Source organism: Phycodurus eques, chromosome 13 (assembly GCF_024500275.1).
Source record: "Phycodurus eques isolate BA_2022a chromosome 13, UOR_Pequ_1.1, whole genome shotgun sequence".
NCBI lineage: Eukaryota > Metazoa > Chordata > Actinopteri > Syngnathiformes > Syngnathidae > Phycodurus > Phycodurus eques.
In genome coordinates this window covers 9,110,455-9,129,107 of record NC_084537.1, presented here as the reverse complement: position 1 = coordinate 9,129,107, position 18,653 = coordinate 9,110,455, and the positions used below count along the sequence as shown (strand labels likewise).

At 44.0% G+C, this 18,653-nt stretch overlaps 2 protein-coding genes across 4 annotated transcripts in view; both read left to right on the top strand.

The window, feature by feature from the left end:
- Positions 1 to 8,390: 8,390 nt before the first annotated feature.
- On the top strand, positions 8,391 to 13,185 carry LOC133411712 (ETS domain-containing transcription factor ERF-like). The gene is made up of 4 exons (XM_061694373.1): positions 8,391 to 8,400; positions 10,678 to 10,912; positions 12,096 to 12,231; positions 12,918 to 13,185. Exons 1-4 carry the CDS (start codon positions 8,391 to 8,393, stop codon positions 13,134 to 13,136), a joined length of 600 nt encoding a protein of 199 aa, XP_061550357.1. The 3' UTR covers positions 13,137 to 13,185.
- A 1,127-nt stretch (positions 13,186 to 14,312) lies between these two features.
- The window catches only part of lig1 (ligase I, DNA, ATP-dependent), a 60,646-nt gene continuing 56,305 nt past the window's right edge, over positions 14,313 to 18,653 (top strand). The window contains exons 1-4 of one of the 3 annotated variants that reach the window (XM_061695076.1): positions 14,313 to 14,462; positions 14,903 to 14,971; positions 17,456 to 17,736; positions 18,350 to 18,385. In XM_061695076.1, coding sequence (XP_061551060.1) covers positions 14,446 to 14,462; positions 14,903 to 14,971; positions 17,456 to 17,736; positions 18,350 to 18,385 — 403 coding nt within the window. In that variant the 5' untranslated portion in view covers positions 14,313 to 14,445. Of the gene's footprint in view, positions 14,463 to 14,902; positions 14,972 to 17,455; positions 17,737 to 18,349; positions 18,410 to 18,653 lie in introns of all 3 variants that reach the window. The other 2 variants (XM_061695075.1, XM_061695077.1) reach the window with 2 other exon arrangements.

Here is an 18,653-nt window from a genome sequence, read left to right as displayed (position 1 = left end):
AAGCTTTAAGAGCCCACACGAGTCCCCTGAGAGACACCTGAACCACCGTCGAGCCTCTATAACCTTCTGAGGACGTCGTCAAGTGTCTTTATGGTACACACTCACACACACGCTTACAATTCATTGTGACTTGCTGCAAGTCTTTTTCTTTACTGTCCTTTTTATTGACTTAATTCTTCATTAGTTACGTTGCCTGCGGGCCCAGAAGCTCCGTCTTTGTCGTTTGTCTTCATAATGGAGATGGATGACTGTGTCACACCAACATAAACGCGCTATATATTATCGTCGATATAGCCTATATATAGAGTGGTACCTTGATTTAGGAGTTTAATTCGTTCTGTGACCAAGCTCGTAACTCAGTTTTTTTTTCCTCATATCAAATACATTTTCCACATAGCTGATAGAAATTAATGGCTGCACGCTTACACAACACTGCATACACTTTTGTTTGATACATCCCATTACAGATACACATACGGACATCGTTATAAACATAGAATTGCATTACACTTAGTCGCACCGACACAACAAACGCACAACATATCAACATGGGGTGCGTTGGGAAGTTCACTCCAGGCGCGCTCTCCACACCCCGGAACCTTCGGTAACTCAAGAGCGTTGGTAGTGTGTGTGTCACTCGATATAAGTAAAACTGACACATTGGATATGGCGGATGTACTGACGCATCCCTAGCAATAGCCAACACGTTCAGTAGTAAAGTTATAGAAAATGGAGCACACTCTGTCTCGGGGCGCAATGGGAGCATCGGACCGAATTTCCGAACGGACCTCATACACAGGCGAAGCTCGGATTGGTCCGAGACTGCATGATGTCACGACGGGAAGCAGTTTTGGCCAGAAATCCAGCAGGCTGAAGCTTCTCTCTTCAACACGGACGCTGTTCTGAGCCACGTGCGGGAGAGCCCAGCACTGTACCTTTTCCAACCTTATTGTTTGGCTTTGTGTTTTCGAATAAATTGTTAAACTTTCTATCCGGCCTAATCATTGAAGTTTTACCTCGACCAGAATAAAAGAACAGGGCAATAGAGGTGTGTACGGCCGGCAGGTTACAGCGCAACAACTTTTCTTTGTTCTCTTTTCCTACCCTCTAACATAACAATTAATTGAAATGCCATTGATAAGTTTCAACCTCCCCAAAATCCAAATTGTTTTATTACATGACTTTAATAAAGGAAAACACGAGAATGTAAGGAAATACACTTCTTCTATAAAGTGTACTAACTGTGTACTGTAGTATTCATGTGCTGGCCATGTGCTTTAAAGGGGCGTGGCTTAGTGAGTGAGGTCAGGTGCTGGAGTCGGGTTGGCCAGTTGTCTGCGTGTGAGTGTCTGGGCGTGAGTTGTGGCCTACAGCAGCTCCTTGCAAGTGTTCTCATCTTGTATTTCATGAGCCTAATAGCGCAGTTGCCTGAGCCATATTTTAAAAAAAATTTGATCAAGCACTTTGGTATTTTTAGTTGTTTGCCTAATTGCATAATTCCTCGTCATTTTTAACTTACTGTCACAATATTAATTAAATAAAATATCAATATGCTTTAATTAATTAAATAAAATATCAATATGCTTCCCCTCCTTGAGCCGTCACCTTGTCGTGGTGGAGGGGTTTGTGTGTCCCAGTGATCCTAGGAGCTAAGTTGTCTGGGGCTTTATGCCCCTGGCAGGGTCACCCATGACAAACAGGTCCTAGGTGAGGGACCAGACAAAGCACGGCTCAAAGACCCCTAATGATGACGACAAACAATGGACTTCGTTTTCCCTTGCCTGGACGCGGGTCACCGGGGCCCCCCACTGGAGCCAGGCCTGGTGGTGGGGCTCGAAGTCGAGCGCCTGGTGGCCGGGCACAGCCCGAAAGGGTAACATGGGTCCCCCTACCCATGGGCTCACCACCTGTGGAAGGGGCCATAGGGGTCGGGTGCAGTGTGAGCTGGGCGGTGGCCGAAGGCGGGGACCTTGGCGATCCGATCCCCGGCTACAGAAGCTGGCTCTAGGAACGTGGAATGTCACCTCTCTGCCAGGGAAGGAGCCCGAGCTGGTGTGTGAGGTCGAGAAGTTCCGACTAGATATAAGCGGTCGAAATGAGTTTCCTCCGCAGGGTGTCCGGGCTCTCCCTTAGAGATAGAGTGAGAAGCTCGGTCATCCGGGAGGATCTCAGAGTAGAGCCGCTGCTCCTCCGCATTGAGAGGAGCCAGATGAGGTGGCTGGGGCATCTGATTCGGATGCCTCCCGGACGCCTCTCTGGTGAGGTGTTCCGGGCACGTCCCACCGGGAGGAGACCCCGGGCACGACCCAGGACACGCTGGAGAGACTACGTCCTTCGGCTGGCCCTGGAAGAGCTGGATGAAGTGGCTGGGGAGAGGGAAGTCTGAGCGTCCCTGCTAAAGCTACTGCCCCCGCGACCCGACCCGGATAAGCGGTAGAAAATGGATGGATGCATCAATATGCTTACTAAAAAAATGTTTATTTTGTTGTTGTTGAAATACAACGTGAGGCTAACGATATGTGTGTTTGACTGGTTGTCCCGTTCACAAAACGACTGAAATTGCATCGGCGACTGTTGGCTCGTCTTACACAGTCGTCACAGTACTTTCATTGCTCAATTTTCTTTTTTAACTGCACTTGAGCAATGGCATATCTGAAGCTCGAGTCTAACTGTCTAACTATTGGTTCACAACATAAGGGGGGAAAAAATCAACCAAGCAACAGCTTGTTTTTCAGCACTTGTAAGTCAAGGTACGTCTGTAACAATTGTAACGCAAATCACTCTTACCGCAAATCAACTTTCCTTATTGAAATGAATGGAAAAGCTGTTAAAAACATTTTCTACTGTTTAAATTAATTAATAATAATTTAAAGTACAGAGAAGGTCAGAAGGAGCTACATTGTATCTTTGTAGATCTAGAGAAAGCCTATGACAGAGTACCCAGAGAGGAACTGTGGAACATGCAGTAGTCTGGAGTGGCAGAAGTATGTTAGAATAATACAGGACATGTACGAGGAGGGCAGCAGAACAGCGGTGAGGTGTGCTGTACGTAGGTGTGACAGAGGAGCTTATGGTGGAGGTGGGACTGCATTAGGGATCAGCCCTGAGCCCCTTCCTGTTTGCAGTGGTGATGGATAGGCTGACAGATGAGGTTAGACTGGAATCCCCGTGGACCATGATGTTTGCCGATGACATTGTGATCTGCAGTGAAAGCAGGGAGCAGGTGGAGGAACAGTTAGAAAGGTGGAGCATGCACTGGGAAGGAAAGGAATGAAGATTCGCCGAAGTAAAATACTTGGGGTCAACCGTCCAGAGCAATGGTGAGTGTGGTCAGGAAGTGAAGAAACGGGTCCAAGCAGGTTGGAACGGGGGGAGGAAGGTGTCAGGACTGTTATGTGACAGAAGAGTCTCTGCTACGATGAAGGGCAAAGTTTACAAAACAGTGCTGAGGCCAACCATGATGTACGGATCAGAGACAGTGGCACTGAAGAGACAACAGGAAGCAGAGCTGGAGGTGGCGGAAATGAAGATGTTGAGGTTCGCTCTCGGAGTGACCAGGTTGGATAGAAATTAGAAATGAGCTCATCAGAGGGACAGCCAAGGTTAGATGTTTTGGAAACAAAGTTAAAGAGAGTAGACTTCGATGGTTTGGACACGTCCAGAGGGGAAATAGTGAGTATATTGCTAGGATGATGAGGATGGAGCTGCCAGGCAAGAGAGCTCGAGGAAGACCAAAAAGAATGTTGATGGATGTCGTGAGGGACGACATGATGGCAGTTGGTGTTCGAGAGGAGGATGCAGGAGATAGATAGGCTTACATGGAAAAGGATGACGCGCTGTGGCGACCCCTAAAGGGACAAGCCACAAGTAAAAAAAAGAAGATCATATCTCGAATCACTGTCAATCAATTGGAAAAACTTGAAAGTTGTGGGACTCGTGTTGACTTTTTCGTTGATCTGCTGCCCCGTTCTTGTTGCCCAGTTCCAGAAACTGAAGCTTCAGACAGAAATGGTGCTCCCGGGCTCTCTAATGTAGGATTTCTGCACTCAGCTAACATTCTCGCTGTAAAGTGCTCGTGTCACATTTTCACACACGCACACACACATACACACAGACACAGTAAAGCTTCCATCCCGCTTAGACGGCTAACTCGATTTGACCCTTAAGACCTGCCACAGCGTGACCCTCATCTGCTGCAATACCATCATCCTCTTCAACACGCGCGCATACACACGCACATGCACGTACACACACAGCCCATTGTGATGTGTTCAAATGTAGAGGAAATGACAGACAACAAGGATGGACGGAGGACAAGAGGGAAAGCCTGTGTGTACGTGTCTTAGTCCGTGTATGTGTGTGTACATGATAGGATTGAGATGAAGGGCAGGATGAGGATGAGGATAAAGAGCGTGAGGCTAAGCGCCAGATTAAAGCGAGCGCTCGTCAGCTGTAAAACAAACAGTCCTTTCAATGCACCATCAAATCCAGACTTAACCCCCACGCCTACATGCACACACACAAACACACACAGCTTGTCACAGTAGCAATAATACTGTTGACTGAGGGAGACAAGGCTTGTTCCAGGGTGTCGCACCAGACTTTAATGCTGCTATTCCCACAATTCCTTGTTACCTGATTTTTACCTCAGCAAAGAATCTTGTGTTGTCCTCGCTGTTTGTTAGCTGCAATTTCACAAAAATACTAGAATCGATTTCTTCAAAAAACATGCGTGGGCAAGAAAGGGAACAATGTTATAAAGCATAAGAATTTGTTGAGAGTCTGGATAAAGGGGCAAAACCAAAACCATATTTTTTTATATATGTAATAGGGGCAGAAGTACAATAAAACAATTTCCACATAAAAATCTATAATCCATCATCTCTCTATCCTTGGTGGGTGTTGCCTTCAGGGACAGACTGAAATCACAGCTTTTCCTTACATGCAAACTACCATCCATCCATCCACCCATCCATCCATCCAAGTCAGGTGTTTACTTCAGGTACAATGATCCATCTATGCATTCATCTAAGTGAAGTGTAACTTTCAGGGACAATCTAAAATTAAAAGAAAATTCTCAAACAATGGCTCAATCTAACCATCATCTATCATCCATCCATCCAGCTGAGTGAGATGTTACTTTTAGGGACAGTGTGAAATCAGAGATTTTCTCACACAACAATCTACCAATAGATCTATCACTCAATCATCATCCATCCAGCCAAGTGTTGCCTTCAGGAACTGTCTGGAATCATTTTTTCCCCCTTACACAACAGTCATCCGTCTATCTATCTATTTTACTGTCTTGTTTTGATTTGATAGCACACGCTTTGGCGTTGACATAAAAGTAAACCTCAAGAAAATTGGTTGAGAAATGAGCAAGTTACGACTTGCATTGCCTTAGATGGGAATGTCGACCTCCCCAACATGGCCGCCACGTTGGCATGTTGGTCAGCCGTGCTGCTACAGCGTGCTGGCATGTCTAATTTTCATATCAATGCTTGTAACGCTTTGTCATGTCTCTCAAGGGCAACAGATACAAAGAGTAATAACGCAGCAGCTGGCAAAGCGACGTGCCTGCGTGGCGGCCATGTTGGTAAAGGCAGCGTTCCTATCAAAGACAATGCAACTCCCATGCACCCTCGAGGACCCTGCCGAGGGTGTACAGCTGGTCCACTGTTCCACGGCCAAGACGAAAACCACACTGCTCCTCCTGAATCTGAGATTCGACTTCCCGATGGAACCTCCTCTCCAGCACCCCTGAATAGACCTTAACAGGGAGGCTGAGGAGTGTGATCCCCCTGTAGTTGGAACACACTCTCCGGTCCCCCTTCTTAAAAAGGGGGACCACCACCCCAGTCTGCCAATCCAGAGGCACTGTCCCCGATGTCCACGCGATGTTGCAGAGGCGTGTCAACCAGGACAGCCCCACAACATCCAGAGCCTTTAGGAACTCCGGGCGAATCTCATCCACCCCCGGGGCCCTGCCACTGAGGAGCTTTTTAACTACCTCAAACCCAGAGATAGGAGAGCCTGCCTCAGAGAACCCACACTCTGCTTCCTCATGGGAAGGCATGTCGGAGGAATTGAGGAGGTCTTCCAAGTATTCTCCCCACCGACTCACAACGTCCCTAGTCGAGGTCAGCAGCGCCCCATCCCCACTATACACAGTGTTGGGTTTCTGGGTGTTGCTTTCCTCTCCTGAGACGCTGGATGGTGGACCAGAATTTCCTCGAAGCCGTCCGGAAGTCTTCGGTCGGCCGCCTCAGCAATGGAGGCGCGGAACATGATCCACTCGGACTCGATGTCCCCCGTCTCCCCCGGAACATGAGCAAAGTTCTGTCGGAGGTGGGAGTTGAAACTCCTTCTGACAGGGGATTCTGCCGGACATTCCCAGCAGACCCTCACAATACATTTGGGCCTGCCACGTCGGACTGGCATCTTCCCCCACCATCGGAGCCAACTCACCACCTGGTGGTGATCAGTTGACAGCTCCGCCCCTCTCTTCAGCCGAGTGTCCAAGACATGCGGCCGTAAGTCCGATGACACGACCACAAAGTCGATCATCGAACTGCGACCTAGTTTGTCCTGGTGCCAAGTCCACGTGTGGACACCCTTATGCTTGAACATGGTGTTCGTTATGGACAATCCGTGACGAGCACAGAAGTCCAATAACAGAACACTGTTCGGGTTCTGATCGGGGGGGCGTTCCTCCCAATCACACCCTTCCAGGTCTCACTGTCATTGCCCACGTGAGCATTGAATTCCCCCAGCAGAACGATGGAGTCCCCAGGGGGAGCGCTCTCCAGCACCCCCTCCAAGGACTCCAAAAAGGGCGGGTACTCTGAACTGCTGTTTGGTGCATAGGCACAAACAACAGTCAGGACCCGTCCCCCCACCCGAAGGCGGAGGGAGGCTACCCTCCCGTCCACCGGGGTGAACCCCAACTTACAGGCACCAAGCCGGGGGGCAATAAGTATACCCACACCTGCTCGGCGCCTCTCACCGTGATCAACTCCAGACAACTTAGCTCTTAGGATCACTGGGACACACAAACCCCTCCACCACGACAAGGTGACGGCTCAAGGAGGGAATATTCTTACCTGTGAAAGTTACCCTTTCGGGCTGTGCCCGGCCCCAGTTCCCTTGTTGTAATGTTGTAAAGTTGATGTTGGAAGACCCAGCATGCCCAGCAGCGTTGTGTAAACAGTTGCTAAGAATGACTTTTTTATTGTTAATGTTGGATGTTAAATATTCCTTAGTAGTAGTAGTTGTAGTGGTAGACACTTTGTGTGTTCACGTCACCTTTTTTAAAAAATTATTATTACTGTTCACTCACTGTTGGTATATTTGATAAAACAGCATCAGTGAGTGTCATGTTGTTCCTCAGTTGTATAAATTATTGGCCAGATACCATTATTTCTGCATTTATTTAAGGCCGTTCTTCACCACACAAGCGTTAGTGTTTGTACTATGGTACAAACTAATACCATGTTAAACTCAAAGATCATAACCGAACTGGGTTATTATGATTTTTCTTTTTATTATGATCAAATGAGTTCTTTTGCTTTTCAAATGCAATTCTAAATTTGAAGCTTATGGTGCTCTTGTAACATTGAAATACAACCTTTGAATTGTTTTGTCCTTGAAAATATGCATCACAAGTGCAGATGTGTGACAACAGGCGACACAATTTATTGAGCTGTTCGACCCCCCGGTAGGCAAACCATGGATAAATCAAAGAAAAGTTATGAAGAAAACAGAATGTTTACTGCTATGCGCTACACAAACTATATTAAAAACAATTTACATCTTTCGTGTCTGACAGATGACAGCTGACGATCGTTTGTGAAAATGAAGGCGACGTCTACAGCCCTGATGTGCCGAGGCTGTACGCTGACGTTTACAAGCAAAGATCACTTTAACTAGGTAAAAAAAATATATTCGAATTTTACATTGTTAAGTAAAATACCTGTCGTCTTTTTTAATTGAAGTTGACAGTTGACTGCCCGCTCCACACGTGATATAAGAACCCAGAAGGTGACGCCATTTTGGCAATGGCATTTTTGCATGAACTGATGAACCCTGCTCGGATGAGAAGCGAAAACTTCTTAGACAACTAGAACAGTCCAGTTCCGATCGATTCAATGCCCTGAGAAGGTTTTTGTTACATGCAGAAATAAAATTTCGTCTTCTCTGTAGAAGTTCGTGGATCTCATAAATGCAACGCACACCACAGTTTTCTATACATACAGTTAAATAAACCCCCAATATATCCAGTGTTATCCTCACTTTAGATGTCAAAGGGTTTTGTGGCTCCCGGTGTTTTCTGTTTAAAAAATACAAAAGTCATCGTGATGATGTCACGTCTGTAAGACAGACATATACAGATGTCTGTGCGTAAGTGTGAAGGTGTGTTTGGTTTCAGGCTTTTCATTGTTTTTATTTTTTTATTTTTTTTGCGGCTGACCCCTGAGCTGCTAAAAGTCAATTAGCCGCATCCATAATTGATGTGCGTCTGGCAGACTATTTGTGTTTACACTGGAATTAAAAGCCTCCGGTGTCGGCTGTCCCATCTCCAAGACGCAAAGGGCATACGTGTGTGCGTGCGTGTGTGTGTGTGTGTGCGTGTGTGTGTGTGTGTGTGTGTGTCTGTGTGTGCGCGCACGTTAATCTTTGGGATTGTGTGTATTGCCAAGGGCAGTTTCTGTTTTGAAATTCCATTTAGCATTTGATTTCATCCTTCTTTGCATGTCACTAAAACGACACTTGTAAAATCCAATGTGTTCATTTTCCACATCCGAGTCAGGTGTTACGTGCAGTTACAGTCTGAAATCACAGCCGTCAAGTGATCGTCAAGTGATTTATCAGACTGTTCCCTGTTTGAAAAGTAGTGTGAAAAGTAAGTTTATTTAAAAATAAATGTTAATAATGACATGCTGGATATGGCACATAGTCATCTTTTAAAATAAATAAAGGGAACAATTTATGTCCAAAGTTAAATCCTGTCACCTTTTTCAGTTTTTCTGCTAAAGCTAAGCTAGCCCTCTGCTAGTGTTAGCCAAAATGGTAGCAAAATAACAATAATACTAATAATAATCATCCATTTTCCATACCACTTATCCTCACACGGGTCGCGGGCATGCTGGACCCTACCCCAGCTATCTTTGGGTGAGAGGCGGGGTACACCCTGAACTGGTCGCCAGCCAATCTCACGGCACATAGAGACAAACAACCATGCGCACTCACATTCACACCTACAGACAATTTAGACTCTTGAATTAACCGAGCATGCATGTTTTTGGGATGTGGGAGGAAACCGGAGTACCCGGAGAAAACCCACGCAGGCACGGTGGGAACATGCAAACTCCACACAGGTGAGGCAGATGTGCTAATTAGTCTTCCACCGTGTTACCCATTCTCGATCTAATCATTTTTTCACCGTGCCGACAACAATCTATCATCCATCTAAATCTGGTAGTGCCTTCAGGGATAGCCTGAAATTGCATTTTCCCCCCTCAGACAGCTATTCATCTCTCTCTATGCATTCAAGTCAGCCTTCAAATATTTAATATATCAGACATCTTCAAAATCTGAAGTCAGACAACTATCTATCCACCCATCCATCCAAGTCAAGTATTGCCTTCATTCATAATGAGGTCTTCATATCCGTCATTTGTCTGTCTGTCTGTTTGTCTATCCACCCATATTTCCATGCAAGTCAGCTGTTACCTTCAGGTGCAGTCTGAAATCAAATCTATCCCTCTTTCTAAGAGAGGCGTTGCCTTCAGGGATCCATCCATCCATCCATCCATCCATCCATCCATCCATCCAAGTCAAGTGTTGCCTTCACTGACAATCTGAAATCACAGTTTCTCTCTGTTAATAACCCATCCATTTAATTTGGGTGTAGCCTCTAGGGACAGTCTGAAGTTGCAGTTTTCCCTCACTCGACGATCTGTCTATGTATTTGTGTCTGTCTGCATGTCTATCCACATATCGGCTCGTGTGTCTTGCTGTGGGACGGGTGAGGAGAAGGAGTCTTCGGGGGGTCTGGGGGTGGTGGTTGGGGGTGGGGGTCCAGCATTTGAAGATTGAGCTCCATCCATCCTTCAGTCTCCTCTCGTTCCTGAAGAAAACCAACTCATCAGCTTCAGCTTCATCTTTCTCCTTTTCATCAAGGTAACTTTATAATCAATTTTATTTCACACATGTCTTTTACTGTGTCCTTAAATATCATTTTATTGGAGGGGAGGCATCAAAGAGATGTATTTAAATATACTTAAAAAAAAAGATAAAAATACTACAGTTACTGCACATTTATTGTTTTTTCCTTCCTCAGATGCAGTGCACATCCTCACTCGGACATCTTTCATCACCTTACTGGAGTAGAAGTAACTAAGTGTGTCTTGCGTGCGTGTGTGTGTTTAGTGAAGGATGCACAATTTTGACATCACACATAAAGAAGAAAATATATATTTTTTAAATTGTTCCCCAAAGACTCATGGCACAAAAATGCTTTTATTAATATTTTTGTATTGCCTTGAAGCAGAAATTTTTGCGTTGAGCAATTTTTGTGTTCAACTGAGCTGATTTGTTTCTTTTTTTTCACAGCCCTCAAGAAAACAGATTTTTCGAAATCGCTGTCCACTGATGTCCCCCCCCGTCCCCCTACAGCAGTGCTGTTGCCCGACTGGGCCTACAAGCCGGCGTGGTCTTCGGGTTCGCGTCAGGTGCAGCTGTGGCACTTCCTGTTGGAGCTGCTGAGCGGCGGCGGGCAGGGCGACACTATCGGCTGGGGGGGCGAGTGGGGCGAGTTCGTCATCCACGACCCCGAGAGGCTGGCGAGGCTGTGGGGCGAGAGGAAGGGAAAGCCGCACATGAATTACGACAAGCTCAGTCGGGCACTAAGGTAGGACCCGTGGTAGCACAACTATTAAACTTTTAATAATGTTTGTGTACAAAAGGTGCCAGGGCACTTCCGGGTGGCAGAAAAGTGATTGGCTAACACTGAACTGAACTGGAAATGATGACAAAACTTCTATCTAGAAATCCCTACGGTGGAAGGAATTATGAACAGTTCCAAATACTGTAGCAGTCAGTGTTAGAACAAAACCTTCACACTTCTGCTAGACAGCAAAAAAATGTCAGGGAACGCCTACTAGAACAACTGAACTTGATTTGATGTTAAGCAGAGGCACATTAAACGGTGGCAGGTGTGTACTGACTCTCATTTAACATGAGTTTGAATAGTTACTGTTATACAGTAACTGTATTTGATTTGTGGATGGTTGTTCATATCCTAGTTGTAAGTAAATATATATATCTAGTTTAAATGCTATCTTTTATCGATTTTTAAAACAATTAAACAATACTTATTGTGACCCTTTTTAATCTCAGACCTGACAAATACACCATATTAAAAAAACTTAAACTAATACCCAAACTAAACCTAACTGAAGGAAAGCATAAAATAAAAAAATAAAAACTAATAAACACGCTCTCGAATCGAAGTAAAAACAACTGAATTTCATCAACAAAAATTTAAATGAAATAAAAACTAACTATACAGATTTTGATGGTTTGGGCACGTCCAGAGGAGAGAGAGTGAGTATATTGGTAGAAGGGTGATGAGGATGTAGCTGCCAAGCAAAAGAGCGAGAGGAAGACCAAAGAGAAGGTTGACGGATGTCGTGAGGGAAAAACATGAGGACAGTTGGTGTGAGAGAGGAGGATGCAGGAAAAGGAAAAGTCATGGAAAAGGATGACGCGCTGTGGCGACCCCTAACGGGACAAGGCCAAAGGAAAAGAAGAAGAACATCCATCCATCCATCCATCCATCATCTTTTTTTCAATTACACATTCAGCCTAGGGCAATAGGGAAGAAAGCTAAAATCAACATTCAACCAATTAGATCTGTTTTCTCAATGTCTCTTCCTTGGTTAAATGACATACTGTAGAAGGGTTTGTTTACTTATGGCGTCATCCACCCTTTGCCAACCCGGAAGTGCGAACGATGTCACGGTCATAAGATCGATATGACCTGATGAATGTACAGTATGACATTATTCCTGCATGATGACATGTTTTCATAGATATTACTACAACAAGCGAATCCTGCACAAAACCAAAGGCAAGCGATTCACGTACAAGTTCAACTTCAGCAAATTCATCCTGGTCAACTACCACCTGCCGCCATCTTGTTACCGCCTGCCGCCATCTTGTCATCAGGTCTTCATTACATCATCGCAAAAACACACACAGAGCAGCCCACACACTCTTTGTAAAACATGTAATATCCAAGCTGTATAATTTTTATTTTTTTTAATTTTTTTTTTAAAGCTGTCGACTACTAGTGACTAATGTGTAACCTTAGCATTAAGACTCATACAGATAGAACCTTTTCAATCGCTGCCCACTGCAGTGACTGATGCCCAACTTTGACATCAAGACCTTTGCATTATTCATATGGAGGATAAATGACTTTTTTAAGTAGCTGTCCACTGTAGTAATTGGTACACAACTTTAGCATCAAGACTCATACTGATAGAAAATAGAAAACTCCACTGTAGTGACTGAAGCGTAATTTTGACAAAAGAGGGTTTTCTGAATAGCTGACTGATGCAAAACTTAGACATCATGCATAAAAGAAAAGTTGGTTTTTTTTGAGTAGCCATCCACTGCAGTGACTTAACGTTGACATCATGTACATACTATAAAGAGATTTTTTTGAACAGCTGTCTACTGTTCTGAATGATATGAAACGTTGACATCAAGAAATCACACATAAAACAAAATGGCTTTTTCCAAAAAGCTATCCACTGTAGTGACTGATGCACCATTTTGACCTCCCGCATATAAGAAGGCAGCTTTCCACATCACATGATTCTTCATGCATCTTTCCATCCACCCTCCAGATGCTTCAGAGCCACCCTCTTGCCTTCCCTCTCCTCCGCAGCGAGAGCGGGCTTCCGATCCAGGCATCCCGGCCTAACCTGTTCTCGCCTCCATGCTGCCTCCCTCATCATCTTCAATATCATCATTATCATCATCATCATCATCCCATCCCACCGCCACCTCTTCTCCAGACCTCCTCACCCTTCATCACCTGGCAGGACCACCTAAGTCGTCTTTAGCTCCGAAAGCAAACTCAAGGAGAGGCTGGGGAGCTTTGACGGACTTGTCGCAAAGCTATCAAAAATTATTTTCATAGATTTATCGCCTTTTTTCCTCCCTGTGAGGGGATTGCACTAACAATGTGGCGCTTGTGTGTTTGAGAGAGTCAATAAAGAACATATTCAAGTTATAGTAGCTTTTTTTTTTGCGACATTCGTTGTGCTTGAAAAAATAATGATGCATTCCAACCTTTTCTTTTGGTTTTGGTTGTATCGGTTTTAAATGTACCGCTCCGTAACGACAGGGCGCAGCAGGCCCTTTCAGGAACCGGTTTTCCAGAGATTTCCAGAAGAAAGATGTTAAGATCTATCCATCCATCCATTTTTTGTACCGCTTATCCTCAATGTTTATTTATTTATTTATTTATTTTTGGCATGGGGCGTCATAAAAGTGCCATTATTTTTATGAATTAATACGGGTTCCAAATAATGAAGTTTCGTTTATTCAAACATGTAAGCATTACTAAAAATAGCAATGATAAAATAAAAACAAATCAAAACCAGCAAAGGTCAATTAAAGTAAAGCAAGGTCAAAGCAGACACACTTTCACATGCTTGAAAGCGGGTAGGAGGAAGCATAAACATATGGAGTCCTGTCCCTAACCTCTGATCAATTTGAACCTACATAGTCTTATTTTTACATGCCAGTATATATAATAAGAGGCTATAATAACTATAATTAGACAGTACTTTCAAAGTACACAGATATGAATATTAACTGTAATTATTGGTTGTTAGTTTATATGTGCCTTGGATTAGCTGGCAACCAGTTCAGGGTGTATAGTCAGCTGGGATAGGCTACAGCACGCCCGCGACGCCAGTGAGGATAAAGTAAATGGATAGATGGCCGGCTATTATAACAATTATACTTACATAAATACACATTTTTTTAATATTTCTTTTGGATTCACCAAGCATTGACGTTTACGTTTCTTGCTTACATACACACACCAACTGTAAAATATCCTTATCACCACATTCTATTTAAACATGAAAGATGATTCAAATACAATTTCCACAATATTGTGTGGTACGGCCAAACGTTTTCTCGTTCGGCATCCCTGCCCCACACAACCCTCTTGCTGTACATAGACGATCTTTGGCGGAAACTGCAATTTTGGCGCGTAATATTCCGAGTGTTGTGAGTCGGAACCAGCGCGGGAGTTGGTGTCTTCATTTGGGGATTATTTTCTTTTCTTTATTTTTTTGTACTGTATTTAACCATCTGACAAGTTGATTTTTACGATTTAGGGAATAGTTTGTCGACAACATGCAGCGCAGCATCGCGTAAGTTGTGACGAAATGTCACCTTTTACGTGCTACGAGCTTGTTTATTTGGGGATGACATTAAAGTTAGCTATTGTTTGCCTGGCTCCTTAAATCAGCTCGACCTACGCCACTTAAGTGTGATATAACACGTCTTTTGAGCTATTTGGGGCTAGATATGTTCGTTTTCGGGGTTTATTCAGCCTGTGGCGTAGAAACCAGTTAACACCGCCTGGTGTTTAAATGTGACGTCAGGCAGAAAAGGCGGAAGTACGATGGCATCCGTAAGGGAGAGACATATTTAATCTAGAATTTTCTTCTTTTATACGTGATGTGTAAAATAATAATAATAATATATATATATATAAAGCACATATGCATATATATATATATATATATATATATATATATACACACAATGCACATAAACTAAATTGATGACTTTTTTCTGCTTCTTCTAGATCCTTCTTTCAGCCCAAGTCCAAGGACAAGGATGTTCAGAAGAAAGCCAGTGACAAGCAAGTGAAAAAGTAACCTTTTCTTATTCTGCATGTTAAGGTATATCACATATACTGATTAAGATAAGACTACTGCAATTGACATATAAGTTGTGCTCGTTAAAATAAGAGTTGTTCTGCTCGGCTGCTTGGTCATACAAAGAGAGGATCAGTACAGGAATCTCTCATTTATTGCGAGAGTTAGGTTCCGGACCACCCCCGCAATAGGTGAAATCTGAAATCTGACCTTTTCTCTTTTTTTAAAGAAAATATCTATACTTAATTTAAAGCTTTATGACCCCCCCCAGGCTCTTATTAACTTCGACTAGTGATGGCAAGATGAAGCTTCATGAAGCATCGTAACACTTCAGCCATTGGTTCGAGTAATGGTTCATTTCATGATGCTTCATGAGGACACGAAACCACCTGCTGGCCATGTGCATAATCACAGGCAGCTATATATTTTTTACCTGTCCTATTCAGCTGAATGGCCTTGGATAATGGTGGATCTGTATGCCTTTTGTGCTGGAATAATTTTGCTGTGTAACAGGGAGTTTGAAATACTCCCTCTGCTTATTTTAAAATGTTTTAATTATTCTGATGTTTATTGAAAATGCAGCCAGACAGAAAAGGGCTTTAGGAGACAGACAGAGTGAACAAGGGGAATAGGGGTGTGAACCACAGCAGAACAATAGTTAGACAGTCTAGATATTTTTTCAATCTTGTCGGTAAAAAAACCCACGTCATCGGTGTGGGACTATTTTGCGGTGTCTCAGACAAACAACACGTAAGTTATGTGCAGTCTGTCCACAACTGAAGTACGTTGTGGGGAACGTCATCGAAATGCTTCAACACAAATTTGATCGGGCACCTGAAGAATGTACACAAGGAGGAGCATGCCGCGTTCAAGCAACGTAGCGTGAAAACAACTAAAGGAAAAGCCAAACGGACGCAAACTCTAGACAACACCTGTCCATATAGACGGGACAGTGAGAAAGTTAGAGTAAGCATGTCACTAACAGAATTTATTAAAGTAATTTAATTGAAATAAAGTTGTTTAATTACAGTAAGTTAGCACCCATTATTTCTGTCATGTTGTAACGTTGAGCTGACCTAAATCTATGTCAGTGGCCAATCCTTGAATGCCCCCTAGAGGCCATTGATGTTTTAGCTTTTGTCTAAAATGCTAGAAAATAATTTTGAGCTGGGATGGGCTCCAGCACGCCTGCGACCCTAGTGAGGATAAGCGGGACAGAAAATGGATGGATACAGTACTCAGTATACAGTACACAATAAATGAACAAGTCATGTAAATGGACACATTGCCCCCTCTTGCGATTGGATCGGTTATCGTTTTTTAAAACTTGCTGATCGGTGATCGGCTCCAAAAATCCTGATCGTGTAAAGCCTACAAGTAATGTTACAACAGTCAAATTGTGTTCTTATTTGTGGATGGGGGGCACCCGGTGAGGACAGGATGAGCGAGGACAGATGACAGAAAAGGGCAGGACAGAACAAGATGTGGGAATTGAGCAAGGCAGTTTTGTATCTGCTTTGTCCATATTTGGCCTTTTCTCTGATTGGTTGGCTCCGTTGTAGAAAGCCCACTTGTGAGGGCACACGTGGTTGTTTTTTTGACAGCGCTGGCTCGGGAGCAGAAAGGCAAGGCGGAGATCTTCGCTTGTGACGGGGATAAGCTCAAGAAATTCAAACCTGACCTGATTTCAGGCTTCTCGGCAGAAAACCATCCGGAACTCAGGAATGCGTGGATGATTTTAATTCATATTACACGTTTACTGAAGCACCGTAGAAACAATATTACATCAAACAATATGACTGTACTTTCTGGTTTTGTTTGAACTTAAAACAAAGATAAATGAAAGATTAACACTTCAGTTATGATGACATTTTGGTGATTAGCTGGCGACCAGTTCAGGGTGTACACCGCCTCTCGCCCGAAAATAGGTCGGATAGGCTCCAGCACGCGCGCGACCCTAGTGAGGATAAGCGGTACGAAAAATGAATGAATGGATGAAATTTTAGAAAACTTTACTGGACAAAACGTCAGGGAGTTATTTAAGTTTTCATTTCACTTCATAAGGTGTGATGCTGAGCCTTGGAGTTCCCTGCACCTTTTTTTCAAATTTTAAAACAAAGCTGTCTGTTGTCGAAGATTCAAAACAAAACATGTTGCAAATCTGGAAAACTGTTTAATAAACATATTTTTAGTCATATAACCAAGTTAAGCGTTCGAGTTTGTATGACTCAATTTTTACGTTATTTCCCCTTTTGCTGCAAATGAATATCGGCTTCAAGTATCAGTTATCGGCCTCCTTGACTACTAATATTAGACTTGACTTTAAAATCGGAATCGCCCCTGAAAAAAAATCATATCGCTCTTTCTCTACAAGTGAATAGAGTCGTTGATGTAAAAAAACAGATGGTGGGCTGCAAATGGCCCTAGGCTGCAATTTGGACAACTCTGCTTTATTTAACAATGTGAATGGTGTCTTCCAGGCCTGTGAAAAGCCCACTCAAGGCCCAAAATGGAGTCCAGGAGGAGGACTCGCCCGTCAAGAAGGTTCCCAAACGTAGCCGGCGGATTTTGGACAGCGATGACGACGACCAGGAAGTGAATGCCGCCAAACAACAAGTCAAAGATGATTTGTTCAAGGCGGTGCCCACCCTGATGTCTCCTCCGCCGCGTCCCCCGGCCCCCGCCACGCCTGCCACTACCGCCTCGCCCGCCTCCTCCAGCTCTGTCTCGTCTTCTGAGGGCATCAGCAAACGCAAGACAGGTAAGAAATAGACAAAGCTTCATTAAATAAAAAATATATATCTATATATATCTATATGTTTGTATGAAAGCATACATTTTGCTTTAGCATTGGATCAGTTCTAATCTGTCAGATAAAATGGAAATTTCTTATCCTCGCGAGTTTGCATTTTTTTCCATTAAGAAATCAGGGATCTCGTTTGACGTGCTGGACGTACAAAAATGATCAGGGACGCAAAAAGCATGGTGAATCTGCGTCCAATGGCGGACCACATTGGTTACCTGTGCAAGACTTGAATTAATCTCACCCATCACAGTTTGCGCGTCAAAATTTGCATTTTACGCATCAAACAAAAAAAACATTGAAAAGCAAAACTGCAAATCAGGTTTACTGCGGATACAGTCGCGAAGACAGCAGCAGGCAGGGGTGTATGTGACACAACACGCTTACGTCACCGACGCGTGGCTGCGGGAGTAAAGCGCTCGATTGATGAGCGGGAAGACAGCGCTTGCGAAATGCGACGCCGAATTGGGAAGAGAGAGAAGAAAGACAAATGGCGAAGCGGTGGTAGCCTTTCGTAGTGAAATGCAAGGTGAGCACTCATTTGTTGTAACACGGACCTTTCTCTCCGCAGAGTATGACGCAGCGTCACGGGACCCGAGAGACCAAGGTGAAGTTAACATCGCGCAAATCAGTGAGCTTAACGTTGGTCTACTTTACTAACATAATGTTAGCGTTGCGGGCTGAGGAGTGTCTCTTTTAATTATGCGTACCGTTGAATGTGTGGCTTGTTTTACCGTGACAAGGACATTGTACCGCAACCATAACGGTACATACAGTGTGCTCTTTGCTCAGTGTAGTCACTGTGTGACATGGCCAGTCTGATGATCTGGAAGTGGCAAAACTTTGAGTCAAGTAGGTGAAAAATGTGGCAAATG

Excerpts from the sequence above, each read along its gene's own strand:
- LOC133411712 (XM_061694373.1), top strand. Across the intron at positions 10,913-12,095 it reads AAGCTCAGTCGGGCACTAAG|ATATTACTACAACAAGCGAA; the intron begins GTAGGACCCGTG and ends ATGTTTTCATAG. Across the intron at positions 12,232-12,917 it reads TGCCGCCATCTTGTCATCAG|ATGCTTCAGAGCCACCCTCT; the intron begins GTCTTCATTACA and ends TCCACCCTCCAG.